General features: G+C 38.5%; 1 protein-coding gene across 1 annotated transcript; it reads right to left on the reverse strand.

Annotated features, from left to right (window-relative positions):
• Window positions 1-1,913: 1,913 nt before the first annotated feature.
• LOC100474906 (guanylate-binding protein 6) lies at window positions 1,914-12,713 on the reverse strand. The gene is made up of 9 exons (XM_034653842.1): window positions 12,480-12,713; window positions 9,913-10,022; window positions 9,516-9,712; window positions 7,941-8,186; window positions 6,916-7,196; window positions 5,995-6,207; window positions 4,422-4,524; window positions 3,928-4,121; window positions 1,914-2,566 (listed from the first exon to the last, which is right to left on the reverse strand). The coding sequence occupies exons 1-9, from the start codon at window positions 12,651-12,653 to the stop codon at window positions 2,342-2,344; spliced, it is 1,743 nt and encodes a 580-aa protein (XP_034509733.1). The 5' UTR covers window positions 12,654-12,713; the 3' UTR covers window positions 1,914-2,341.
• Between the last annotated feature and the right edge of the window lie 930 nt (window positions 12,714-13,643).

Genomic DNA, 13,643 nt, shown 5'->3' on the forward strand with positions numbered 1-13,643 from the left:
GGAGACTTCACCAGAAAAGTTTTTATTCTTCCAGCCTTTAAATCATCTTAGAGACCTTAATCTGGTGTCTAAAATCCAAATTATCTCTAACCTCAGACCTTTGGAGTGTTTGTAGTTCTGGCAATTGAAAACAATGATGGGGGTGTCAATATTTTGTTTTTCTAGCAGATGCTTATTTAGTACATTCTGTGCCTAAACATAATTTGAGGAGATGTACAGAAAAATATGTAATGGTTTTTGTTCTCAGGTGAACTTTGCTCTTATTTGAAAACCAATACTAGACCCCAGTTAATTGCCCCTGGTCCAGGACTGCATTTATTACCTGGATCCCATGTACCCCTATCTTAATAGGGAGACTGTGATGTCTTTCTGGTATCTGGGTGTCACTAGCAACTTGGATCCTGATTACAAGAGTCCTCAAAATGTTTGGGCATTCCCATTTCCCCAGGACATAGGTACCAAGTAAATGGCCAGAGATCCTCCAGGAGGAGAAATGGGAAAGCTGTTATCATCTGTCCTTATCCCAGAGTTGCCTGGTCCTTTGCCTTGGGGTTCTGCCCTCCTCTGCAGGTATTAGGTTTGTGGTCTGAAATTGGTTCAAATCAAGGCTGGGGATAGTGACATTTTATTAAGGCTACCTCTCAGGCTTCTGTTAAACATCTTTGATTCCATTTGATTATTTTCTCGCTATACTTTTTGACTCTATAGATGTCCTGTTCTATTCACCTTCTTCAGAATTTTCTCTGGTCTTCCCCACCTGGCTGTCACTCCAGCCATGTTATGGATTGAATGTTTGTGTTCTCCCAAAATTCATTTGATGAAATCCTAACCCCCAGTGTCCCTGTGTGGACATCTGAAGTGGAGTTTTTGGGTAATGAGGAGCAGTTGGTAATGAGGGTAGGGCTCTCATGAAACCTGATTAGTGCTCTTCTAAACAAAGAGTCATGAGAGCACTCTTTTTTTCTCTTCCATCATACGAGGACACAGCAAAAAAGCAGCCATCTATAAAGCAGGAAGAGGGCCCTTACTAAGAACCCAACAGTGTTGGCTTACTCATCTTGAACTTACAGCCTCTAGAACGGTGAGAAACAAACATTTGTTGTCTAAGCCACCCAGTCTATGGTAACTTATTACAGCAACCTGAGCTAAGACAAACCAGGATGCTTATTACTATTTTATGTACTTAGCTTCTGGCATTTAAGTGCCAACACCTGGCCTCCATGCATCAGGGTTTATCATTGCCAACATTATCAGAGCATCTAGTTCTGCAATGGCACATGGTGCCTTCTGCTCTTGCCTTCGGCAGAGAGGCCACTGCAGCACTTTAAAAAATTATGGGGTCCCTCTCATCAGTGCACATTCTTAATGTTTGGTAATTTGCTTCTAACACCTTAAAAGGTGTAATTCAAATATAGGAAGTAAAGGCTACTTTAGCTGAGATTTCAGAGGGCAACATAAAGTTTATACCTCAGTTTTGAAGTAATTATAAGGGATTAAAAACCAAAGCCAAAATGAAAAAAATATTAAGAGGTGAATTTTATGCATCCTGGTACTCTGATCTTGGTCTTAGACCCCCTCATTGAGCAGGCTGATGTCATTTCTAGAAATAGTGAGCAATTTCTTGATCTCATAGCCAATTTCATGTTCCTTTTGTGATTATCATTATTAGTATTATACTCTATATTTTGTGATTTATTTATAAAATGGCAATTCAAGATTTCTTTATAATAAAGTCAAGAGATAAGATTATATAATGAAGAGCCTGTGTCCCTTCCACCCCTGATGCCATTCAGTTCTCCTCAGAAGAAACCAGTGATATTAGTTTCTAACAAATTTTCCAGAGATATTTTATGTGTACATAGATAGGTATGATTGCACATATTTTTTTTTTACAGTGAACACATTATACACACTGTTTTCTTCCATATTTCTTTACTTTATATTTTCAAGATTTCCTATGTTTGTACAAATTGAGCTCCACTGTCAATTTATTTATGGCTATACAGTATTCCAGTGTTCATACTGGCACATGTTCAATTTATATTACCCATTTATGTAGATAGATACTTAAATAATCGAATTAAGCAATCTTTTCTCATTTAAAGTGATGCCTCAGTGGATTTTATATATACTTACAATTTTGCACATGTATATTTTCTAAAAGTTAACATGCTGTATCAAAGTGTACATGGATTTATTCTATCTAAAGTGAGTCAGGCATTGATATCCTCTTGTAGGCACTTTTTGTATTTAAAACTTTGCTGAATAAAAGTGAAAAGCATATGCACCAAAAATAGGCCAGAGTATATAGCCACATTCTTTAATTTCTTTAAAAGGAGATCTAATTCTTAAATAGTGAGTTCACAGTGCGTGCAATATAATCAACAAATTTAACAGGAGCAGTAACTATTGAAACAATCTCATTGCCAAATCTCTCTAAGACTTGGGCAAACCAGGGAGTATCATTATTTTTAGTAGCTTCAATCCTATACTTCAACTGATTTATCTCTTCATTCATCTCTTCAGATTTCTTTTGAAATCCTTCATTGAGCAGATCATGTTGGACCTAAATAAAAAATGAGAAGTAAAACTTTTTAAATTATCATTTTTTTCAAGAATTGCACTTTGCATATAAAAACATGGTCAAACTATCGTTGTTTTACTCCTAAAATTGTTCCTTCTTACTCAATCTAGAAAGGAGAATTTTGCAGTGAGGAATATCTCCTGGCTTGGACCTAAACATTGAGAAGAGCATAATTTAAAGCCTTACTAATATTCATATACCATTAAGGTTTTGCTAGGATGCTAAGCTTGACATGAGGACAAATGTAACATGTTTCAGTCAAAAAAAAAAATGCCAGTTGGAAGATGGCCTTGGTCTGATCGCACTCAGTCCCACTTGGGTTGTTATGGTCACCCAAATAGTAGAAATGATGGGAACTTATAAGCTTTTCTAGAAATCTGTCATAAACATGTCCTGATGGATAATGAGAGAATTCCTCCCTATGCCATTTGATAACTTGGGTAAACTACCCACACCTGGAGATAGTATAGTGAATTTAGAAACTGTCACTTCCCTGTGTTTTTGAGTCTATACTATCCTGATAGTTTTATGTCAGCATAGATATACCTCAGGGTCTTTGGGTAGCAGTAGGCTTTCTGATAATTGTCAGTGATCTTGGTAAAGCAAACCAGTTGCTGTCATATTAAATACATATGGATATGCGGAATTTAAGAAACAAGGCAGAGGATCATAGGGGAAGAGAGGAAAAAATAAATGAAACAAGATGAAAGCAGAGAGGGAGACAAACCATAAAGTACTCTTAATCTTAGGAAACAAACTGAGAGGTGCTGGAGGGGAGGGGGGCAGGGGGATGGGGTGGCTGGGTGATGGACATTGGGGAGGGTATGTATTGTGGTGAGCACTGGGTGTTGTATAAGACTGATGAATCACAGACCTGTACCCCTGAAGCAAATAATACATTATATGTTAATTAAAAATAAAAAATTAAAAAATACATATGGTTGGATATCTATGTAATCTAGCCTCATGAGATTATTTTAAAATCCCCCAAATAGCAACTCAAATGCTATTTATATTCTCCAAGGGCTTGGAGGTGCCATACTCATCCTGAACTCTCTAGAGTCTACATATAGAGTGGAATTCAAAGGCTTCTTTAGAAAAGAAGGAAGAGGAGGAGGAGGGGAAGGGGCAGGAAGAGGAGGAGGAAGAGGAAAGGGAGGAAAAGGGGAAGGAGAGGGAGAAGGAGAAGAATTCAAAGGATTCAGGGTTTTAATAAGTCACAAGCAGTTAATGGCAATGGTGCTTCCTTCTATGAGCTCCATTGCCTGTAACCTTCACCCATCCTTTCCTGAGGTACCAGAAGAAGGACCACCAAGCATTGCCAAGGCCATGGCCAGACTTACCTTCAGCTTATGCTCCAAAATCATACTCTGTTCTTTTAGTATGTTTTCTCTCTCCCGCTCCATCTTCTCTTTCAGTTGGACTATGTTTTCCTTGAGAGTCCTTTCTTGAGCCTCCATCTGCTGTTGCTGCTCCAGTAGTTTCTGTTTTAGCAGCTCCTGTTCCCTCTCAGCTGCTTCCTTCCTGACCTGCTCCACTGCCCCCAAGGAAAGTTTAGAGAGGGAAGAAAATTAAGTGAGGATTGATCTCTACCCTCCAGAGCTCAGAGGCAAAACTAAATTGGAAGGGAAGGTGGAAAATCTCTGAATTCCTCATGAATTTCAAAATATGGGAAAGGCCCTGTCTGGCTGACATACAACCACAACTCCCCTTGTTTATAGAGTTAGCAGAGTAGTGCCACAGAAGGAGAGGACACTCCTTATTTCAGGAAGGTTTTGCTGTCACACCTGACAGAGGGACCTACCCAACCCGTTGTGAGCCAAGCCATGCCCTATACCTGCTATGGCCTTCTCCCCATCAGTGAGGGCTTTATCTGCCTGCCAGATGGATTCTTCTACTGAAACCTGTGACTGCAGAAATCTCTGGAGGACCTCATTTGCCTGAGGAACCAAGAAGGAGCAAAGAACTTAGATTTCCACTGTGGAGATTAGTCCTGCAAAAACAAGTATATCCAGGTAATTTTTGCTTCATGCTTAAAATTCTACAGTGGCTCCCTACAAGATGTCCAAGTGTGACCAGAGACTCTCCATCGCTCCTGCGTCCTGTCTCCCTCCGTGTATCCCCCAGTGCTACTTCCTTCTACCCACTCTAGGTTCCAGCCAGTCAGAACTAACTGCAGTTCTATAAATCCACCATCTCTGGTGCTTTTATATATTTGCCTTCTCACTGGGAAGTGTTGCCTCTAATTTGTGCTGTTGCTCTCCTCTGATACTTGCTGGCTTCAACTTTAGGCAAGTTATTTTAATCGCCTGTGCCTCTCAGTTCAGATCTATAAAATGTTGACAATAAACATAAATGTTGCTTAATGTTGTTTGAAGGATTAAACTTAAGAGTTTAGGGAAACAGCTTTACATTATGCCTACAAGAAATAAGAGTCCAATGTATATTAGTTGCATTATTATTTAATTATTACTGTTTATTACCACAACCTATGTAGCCCATTTTCTATTATTTATTTCTTTATTATTATACTTCTTAATTTGCATATAGTTGACACACAGTGTTACCTTAGGTTGGGGTGTACAACACAGTGATTCTACAAGCTTACACTTTATGCTATGTTCACCCCAAGTGTAGATACCATCTGTGTCGTTAGATCACTATCACAATATTGTTGACTGTATTGCTCATGCTGTGCCTTTCATTCTCATGACTTATTCATTCCATAACTGGAAGCCTGTATCTCCCACTCCCTTCACCCATTTTACCCATCCCCCGTCCCCCTCTTCTCCGGCAGCCATCGGTTTTTTCTCTGTGTTTATAAGTTTGAGTCTGCTTTTTGTTTATTCACTTCTGGGTGTTTTTTAAGATTCCACTTATGAGTGAAATCATATGGTATTTGTCTTTCTCAGTCTGACTTGTTTCACTTAGCATAATATCCTTTAGGTCCATCTATGTTGTCTCAGATGTCATGATCTCATCCTTTCTATAGCTGCATAATAGTGCGTCATATGTAGCCCATTTTCACAGGTTCATATGTGTTACAACTTTGTATGCAATTGTCTGTATATTTGATTTCTTCTCTTTCTTTTGACCATACTTAAGTACAAGGATGCTTACTTTAACTTGTAAATTGTCAACACTTGGCATATTCAATGCTGTGTTGTTGGATGAAGAAATGAGTAATTTCTGTTTGTCTCTTGTGCATTTCAGAAAGCAATACTCTTTTTTTTGGGAATAGGCATTTCCACTCTTCTCAGGAGTAAATAGCAAATAGTGGACCTCCAAAGCTAAAGCTGTCAGGATATCCCTATGCTGTTTATCACCCACAAACGGTGCTGTGCTCTCAGATTATCTGGAGGCCCCTTTGATTCTATTCTGTAGGCTCCCCATGCTCCCCTATTCCTCACCTTCACTCCTTTCCTGGGCAGTTGTGAATACTTCCATTCAATACTTTCCTTTGCTTCCCTGTAGAGCTTGTATCCTCCAGGAACAGAGAAAGTTCCTGCTGAAATACTTTCCATTAGGACCTGTGAAATCTCATTGAGCCTAGACTGGCAGTATTTAACGGATGCCTCTTCATTCTGCTGCAAGAAATGCTCCTTCTTATCCTTTATGAGTTCCTATAAGGGAAAAGTAGAGGGATGTCATCAGAAGAAAGGAACAGAAACAATACGATTCCAAAGAATCTGCTAGAAGGATTGGTCTAACTGTGATCCTCATGAGAAAAGCATTCTGTTGGAGAAGGACATGGAATAAAACAGGAATCACAAGACTTGATTTACTCACAACCTTGAATACTCTCTGTAAGACTATGGGCAAGTTTCTCAACCTCCCTGGTTCTTCTGAAATGTTGGAGTTGTATTACCTAATCTCTATGGCTCCTTACAACTGTAGCATTTAGTGATTTATCTTCAATGATACAGTGATACAACAAGAAGCAATATAAGTTGAAAATGGCCTGGAATGAGGGTCTGATAAGAGAAAGTTTGCTTTGTGATAATGGGAGTGTGTTCCCGGAAAACATCCATGCTCAGGAATGACTTTTGGGTGTTGTGGGCAGGCTAGGAATTCATAGATGTATTAAAACATCAGGAGGATATCTATATTGATTTTACTTCAGAGATCAGAGAGATTTTTAGATAAAGTGCCTCAGGTTTGGGAGGAAAAAAAAAAAGAAAGAAATGTAGTCCTTTGAAACTCTCTTTCTCATGAGAATCCAGATTTCTTTATCCTTGAGTAAGAGATAAGCCATGGGGTCAATAAAGGTATTTCTAGGCTTCAGTCTTCAAAAGGAAGGGTCCTGAAGAGTAAATACTAAGACAAATTACCACAAGAGTCTTCTGGAACTCCCGCTTCTCATCCTTGAAGGAGTGCTCCATGAACACTGCAATGGCTTCCCTCTCACAGTCTGCATGCACATCCAGCAGCTCCTGGAGCGTGTCTGTGGGGAGCGTCAGTCGTTGGGCCATCTGCTTACTGTAGTGGTTGGCTGCCTTCTGCACAGCCTCAGAGTTCTCAAGCTGGGCTAGGGTTGTCACTGCGTTCTCCAAACAAGGCACTGCTCCAGTATTGATAGTATTCACATAGGTCACCGCCAGAGTTCTCAGCCCTGAATTGAGCCAGGATATTAAAGGGGTAAATATAAAATTATCACCCCATAGGATACCAGATTCTGAGACTACATTTCTGAAGTCACATGCACTCACACCTCCCCACCCCCATCTCCCCAACCCCCCACCACACGCAGCCCTGCTTCCTTTATCTTCACCTTTGTTTTCCTATTGACTTAATTTTTATGGTTCCCCAGGCCATATGGCTAAAAAATTAAAAATTTACCTTTATCTAACATACTAAAGGGTATCTGGAAAACATAATTTCCCATTTAAAAAATTAAAAGCAAAGTAGATTATATGGGTAGACTGATGAGGCAGGATAAATCAGAATATATTTATTCTGAATTTTGAAGCTTCCAATGGATTTTCACTGATCCATGGGATACTATTTATTTTTGTACAGCTCTAGACTCGCAAAATATTTTTTTGTATTTTTTTTTTGCAAATAACACTTACCAGATGGGACTTCCCTTGGGGAAAAAAAGCAGTATATTCTGTTTTTATACCCAGTTAGTGATTTATTTTTTCTCAGTGGAGGATTTTTTTTTTCAGATAAATGGATAACAAAGGTATCAGTGACGAAGTGTGCAGTTTTAGAGAGGGATTTGTAAACCCCCCAAAGTGAGATAATTATACACATCTCTTCGTGGAGTGTGAATGTGTGTATACCCAGAATTCCATATAGAATCAAACAAAAATGCTGATATTCAGCCCCACAGAAATGGTAAAAGGAGACTCACGATTCCCGGTGACTATGACTCCCTCTCTGAGAGTCTTGGTCCTTCCCTGGGTGAAGATGTAGGAACAAAAATTGTTCGCTTGTGTCTGGAATTTAGGATCCAGTTGATACTCAGGTATATTCTCAATATTGGCTAGGAGTTTTGTGTCGTTTATTGGCCGGTCAAAGACAAAACACTTCCGTTTTGGAAAGAAATGCCTAATGCACTCTCTGGGTCGATTGGATGCTTGGATTCTGGAGTTGTTGCCTGAGGGATAAGAACAACAGATTACTGTGGGAACAGTCTTGAGGCGAGGGATCTAATGGTTTTTATGACTGGGATTTTGATTCTTTGCTGTCTTTTATGCTTGAAACACCTTTAACACAGACATTCAGTACTTTCTTGCATAGTGAACTCATACCAATGGTAGCATTCTGGAGAGAAATTTGGGGAGACATCTGATCCAGGTAAAAGAAATCTATGGCTCATAACTCCAGACCTGAAAATGGTGGTAGAGTTGTCCATTAGATGTTTACTTAATGAATTGTTAAAAGAATGGAAGGTCAAGTAGAACTTTTTGGTCTAATGTAGAAACCAAACTTGGGACCAAGAAGAGCCACAGTCAAGGGATAATGGAGCAGTATCAGGAACAACAGTATTAGGCACATTAGGACACTCTGGTTGTTTAAGGAAAACTGCTTTGATGCTAGAAATAATTTGCATAGTGTTAGCTATTTTATTTCACAAAAACCTCGGAAGAGTAAATGTAACTAAAATGTAATTTTAGGACGTCACCACTACTTGACACACTCCTTGAGGCAAAGGACTAGACTTGATTTAACAGCATTGCTCTTCTGCCAAGCCACCTTCTCATTAAATGTTTTGGGAAAGTGTAAGTAGAAAACTGAAAGCAAGAATGAATAAATCAGAATTGACATATATACCATTATAAATGTAACCCATTAAAATAATTATTTCAACATTATAGCATGGATAAATATATGGGAATTAAGAGAAAACTATGATATAGACAGTAAAATGAATGTTCTGATAATTATCGGAAATAATGAAAAGGTATAGATGGAAAAGGCATACTTCTTCAGGTTTATTAGAACACAGTCATTTTTTTATGTGATATATGTATACAGACATTAGAAAATTGTATCCTTCTTTGAAAGATTAATATCTAACTGCTAAATATATTTTTATTGAAATATATTGTCTATATAGTAATATATTGATTTTCCTTTTAATTTCATGCCAGTAAGTATCGGTCAGTTGTTTACTTCAACACGGAAAAACAGAAGCCAAAGTAAGGAACATGCGTCTGGTCTTTGGAAAGTTTAAGCACCCACTGAAGTCTGATAGCTACCTTAGCCATTGTTTAAAGAACAAATTGGTTTTGAAAAATTTGATTCTAGCCTAGGTTCTGCCTTTCTTGAGTGAACTTCTTAGAGCTTTTCAGCCCAACCTGAAGTCACCATTTCTACAGACCTCAATCTAGTCTCGAATACAAATGCAATCCCAATGATAATGGACTTTTAGTAGCTCCCCCCCTCTGTTGGGCCATCCACTGCCCAGGCCATGCTCTGATACCTGCAATCAGCTTTAAGGCATTCTCCAGGTACTCATCTTCTGTGATAGGATGATCATTTAACTTCAGCTCCAGGCTGAAATCCCGTACAGCCCAGATAAAGTCTGGGAAGAAACTCACAAACTCTGTGGAATCTTCTGTGCCATCCTCTTCTGGGGAGGACTTTGCCCTGATTAGTTCTGTGAGCTCTGTCACATAACTAGGGCCCAGTTAAGGAAAAGGAAGTCCCCACCCATCCTTCCCACTTTTCTCTAACAAAAAATTACTATAAGCACTCTGTTTTGCCCTGGGTCCCTCTGCTCCACCAAAGGCAGCTAAGTGACAGGGAACGAGAAACTAACTTGATCTCTATTCCCATAAACTTAATGAGACATGGTGGTTTGGTCCCTGGAAGGATACTGCAGCTGCTCCAGGGCCTGGTGGTTGATGGTGCCCAAGCTGTTGTAGACCAAGGTGCTGCTCAGAAGCACAGCCAGGGCAAAGATCCATGAGTCATTCTTAGGGTCACCCTAGAAAGCACATTAGAGCAAGAGTTTTAGGAGTTTCATCTTTAGAAATTCAGATACTTCTTCTATCAGTCTTTCATTTATTATTTCAGCTAACATACTTGCCATGCAAAGAAATAAGTTTGAAGACAGACATGGATACAGATGTCACCTTTGACAATTACAAAGACATTTTTTGTGATTGTGATTTCTTCATATGTAAAGAGACTGTAATCTTCACAGAGCCTTCTTTTTCCTCAATTGGATGAAATAAAGTAGCATACATAGAAAAACCAGTACAGTACCTGGTGTGCAATTAGGTATTCAATGATGAGTGTTAGAATTTATTCATTCTACATATAGCCATATAAAATATACCATAATTGCGATAACTGGGGATTCAAATTATATTCAATTAAATTCAACAAATGTTTATAGGAAGCTACTGAATATTTCCCATTGCTCTTATATTTAAAAAGCAAACTTGAAACTGGCAGTTGCTACTTTCAAGATGACTATTTCAAAGTGATGACAAATGTCTGTAACAGTAATGTAACAAAGATGACAATATCTATAAAAATATTAGTAATCTTATATCTTAGTAATGTACATAAGCAATGGCACCTATAGCTATAATATGAAATGGAAATTTAGAATTTTATCAAGGAAGAACAGAACTATGAAAGTTGGAGAAAGTATATGTTATGAAGGCTTACTGGAAGTCTTGAGCTGAGTGTTCAAGAATTGGTCAAATACAGACATGAAGAAACACAGACTTGGTTCTCAGCAGGCCTAATTCTGTTTTTTGTTAATTCATTTGTGTGTGTGTGTGTGTGTGTGTGTGTGAAATTATGTGGTATATATCCTTCTCAGTCTGACTTATTTCACTTAGCATAATACTCTCTAGGTCTATCCATGTTGCCGCAAATGGCACAATCTCATCCTTTTTTATGTCTGTGTAATATTCCATTGTGTATTTATACCACATCTTCCTTATCCATTTGTCTGTTAATGGATTCGTCAGTTGCTTCCATATCTTGGCTATTGTAAATAATGCTGCAGTAAACATAGGGATGCATATATCTTTTTAAATTAGTGTTTTCATCTTCTTTGGGTGTAAATACCCAGTAGTGGAATTATTGGAACATATGGTATTTCTATTTTTAACTTTTTCAGAAACCTCCATACTGATTTCTATAAGTAAAACAATTAATAAAAAAGTAAATAAACACAGAATTTCTAACTTCTCTTGGGACAGAAATGGAGAGCTACAGAAATTTAGATACCATTTCCAATTAAGTCTCAAAGTAAGGGACAAAAGGAGAAATCATTCATTTCATCCATTAGCAGAAAATTAAAATACCAAAAATCCACCTGAAAATGTTTGTTATAAGGTAAACATATGCTTATAGGACTAGCACATTCAGAGGTATCTCAAAGCCTTCCAGAATGCTCTTTGGGTAGCTGATGAACTTTACCATAGGAAATATAAACCCAACTATTAACCACAAACCTCAAATACACACTTCACCTGGAAGATAAATCAGAAATATTTCCTTTACTGGGATGGAATTGATGTTTCTCCTCTTTCCCACCAAAGCGCTCTTATGCTTAACATATGGAGTGCCACTATGTTGTGCTGCCCAGATCACCTTATAACTGATTCCCCCAGCTAGTGGGAGTGCTGATGGAAGACAGCTCTCAGGTGCTACTCCTTTTAATTAGAAAGGCTTCCAGAGCAGCCTTTCAATGATTTATCAACACCTTTGTCCCAGCTCAGGATAACTCAAAGGAGCATCCCAGCCACAGAATTCCCATGGAACTAACAGAAGTCAGCGATTGCACTGCAGTGTAACTTCTTCCTCTCTCCCAACTTGCTTCTTTCCCAATCATATTTTATTAAATCTGACTGCATTATGTGTGGTCTTCTCAACTGGACTGAGGATGCTTTGACAGCAGGACCTTTACTGTGGTAACTAATATCTACAGTACTAAGCCAGAAGGCTGCAACTCAGCTATTCAAAAATCATTTCTTAAATTGAATCAAATAATTCAGGCACCCTTTGGTGGCTCAGTCAGTTGAACATCTGACTCTTGGTTTTGGCTCAGGTCATGATCTCCAGGTCATGAGATCAAACCCTACATCACGCTCTGTGCTCAGCAGGAAGTCTACTTGAGATTCTCTCTCTCTCCCTCTCTCCCTCCCTCTACTCGCAGTCTTTCTCTCTATCTCAAATAAATAAAAAAATAAATCTTTTTAAAAAATTAATCAAATAATTCCAGCATCAAGAAATAAAAGAGTTATCTAATATACCATATCTTACCTAGAAGTGAACTTCAAACAAACCAACATGCCTCATTTACTATAGCTGGATTTCTAGATATTGCAAGTAGATCACAGCAGTTAAATGACAAAATATCATGAAGAGGTAAGGAGCAAATCCAGAGTAAAAAGGATTTATCTGTGACTGCCTGTCTTACCTTTTCCACATCACCCAGGCCCTCGGTATCCAGAAGGACCAGGGTGTGTTTTGGCTTGAAGGGGTGAGGCACACACCACATCCAGATGCCCTTGGTTTTAGACTGCACTGTAGAGCCCAGAGGGAAACCTGCAAGGGGAGGGGAGAAGGCAACATACAGTGACAGGAGATTCATCTAAGCAGCCAAAGGGTTACAAAGTCAGACTTCCTAAAATGTAAATACCCCAGCATACAAGATGGTTCTTTCTCAAATCCCTTAAGCATGTCTAACTTTGTGTGTCATCTGTTCCAAGTCATGCCAGGGAAGTGCTCAAGATGGAGGCAAAGAAGGATTCATGAAGAAGAAAAAAAAATGGAGATCATTGATAACCGTACAAGAGCATTTTGAAAGAATGGTGAGGAACAAAGAGAGCAGTGGATTAAAGAGAAACAAGGGAAAAGATAAAGTAGAAAAGGGAAACTGAGATAATATTTTTTGCCAAAGTGATAAAAAAAAAAGCTGGGGGGGGGAAGGTTGTTAACTACAATACGATGTGAAATCCAGGAAGGATTTTTAAGATGATAGATGTCTTGGGGTCCTTGAGCACAACCGTCAAGAAAGAATTTTTGAGATATTTCACAGTGAACTTAGTAAGTTTATTCAAGTAGCACGGGGACAAGATCCATTGGCAAAAAGAGCTACACTTTTGCTGTATGAAGCTGGTGGTTATTTGTTTACTGCTCAAAAGGAAGGCGATGTGCAGAGAGTATTAGATCATAAATGTTTCTTCAAATTTCTACTAATAAAAGTACTTTCACAAGATTTCTCTGGTGTTTCTCATTCAGTTCAATATTTACTATTGGTGAGATTTACTGGCAGTCCAAGACTCTTTAAGAATGTAGCAGCCGGCATGTATTCATATCGGAACGTATTCTTATCGGAACTATAATGATTGTAGGTCAACCTTCTGGGGTAAAGGTGAACATTTTTCTCCTTCTATCTCTCCTCAATAGATATTCAAACATCTTATATGTTGATGGAAATATCCCCTAAAAAAGCAAATGTGTTTTGAGAGAGAGGAGATACAATTATAAGAGCCCAGTACTTGATCAGGTTAAAGAATGTAGGATCCTGAGCATTAGTAGGAGAGATTTTCCTTAACAGTACTAAAACAGTATGATACCA

Source organism: Ailuropoda melanoleuca, chromosome 2 (assembly GCF_002007445.2).
Source record: "Ailuropoda melanoleuca isolate Jingjing chromosome 2, ASM200744v2, whole genome shotgun sequence".
NCBI lineage: Eukaryota > Metazoa > Chordata > Mammalia > Carnivora > Ursidae > Ailuropoda > Ailuropoda melanoleuca.

Bases quoted from the DNA above. Each gene is read 5' to 3' on its own strand.
- LOC100474906 (XM_034653842.1), bottom strand. From the start codon at position 12,653: ATGAATCTCCTGTCACTGTATGTTGCCTTCTCCCCTCCCCTTGCAGGT. The intron at 9,713-9,912 runs GTATCCTTCCAG...ACTGGGCCCTAG, and splicing joins CAGGCCCTGGAGCAGCTGCA to TTATGTGACAGAGCTCACAG. The intron at 4,122-4,421 runs GTATAGGGCATG...CCTTGGGGGCAG, and splicing joins TGGGGAGAAGGCCATAGCAG to TGGAGCAGGTCAGGAAGGAA.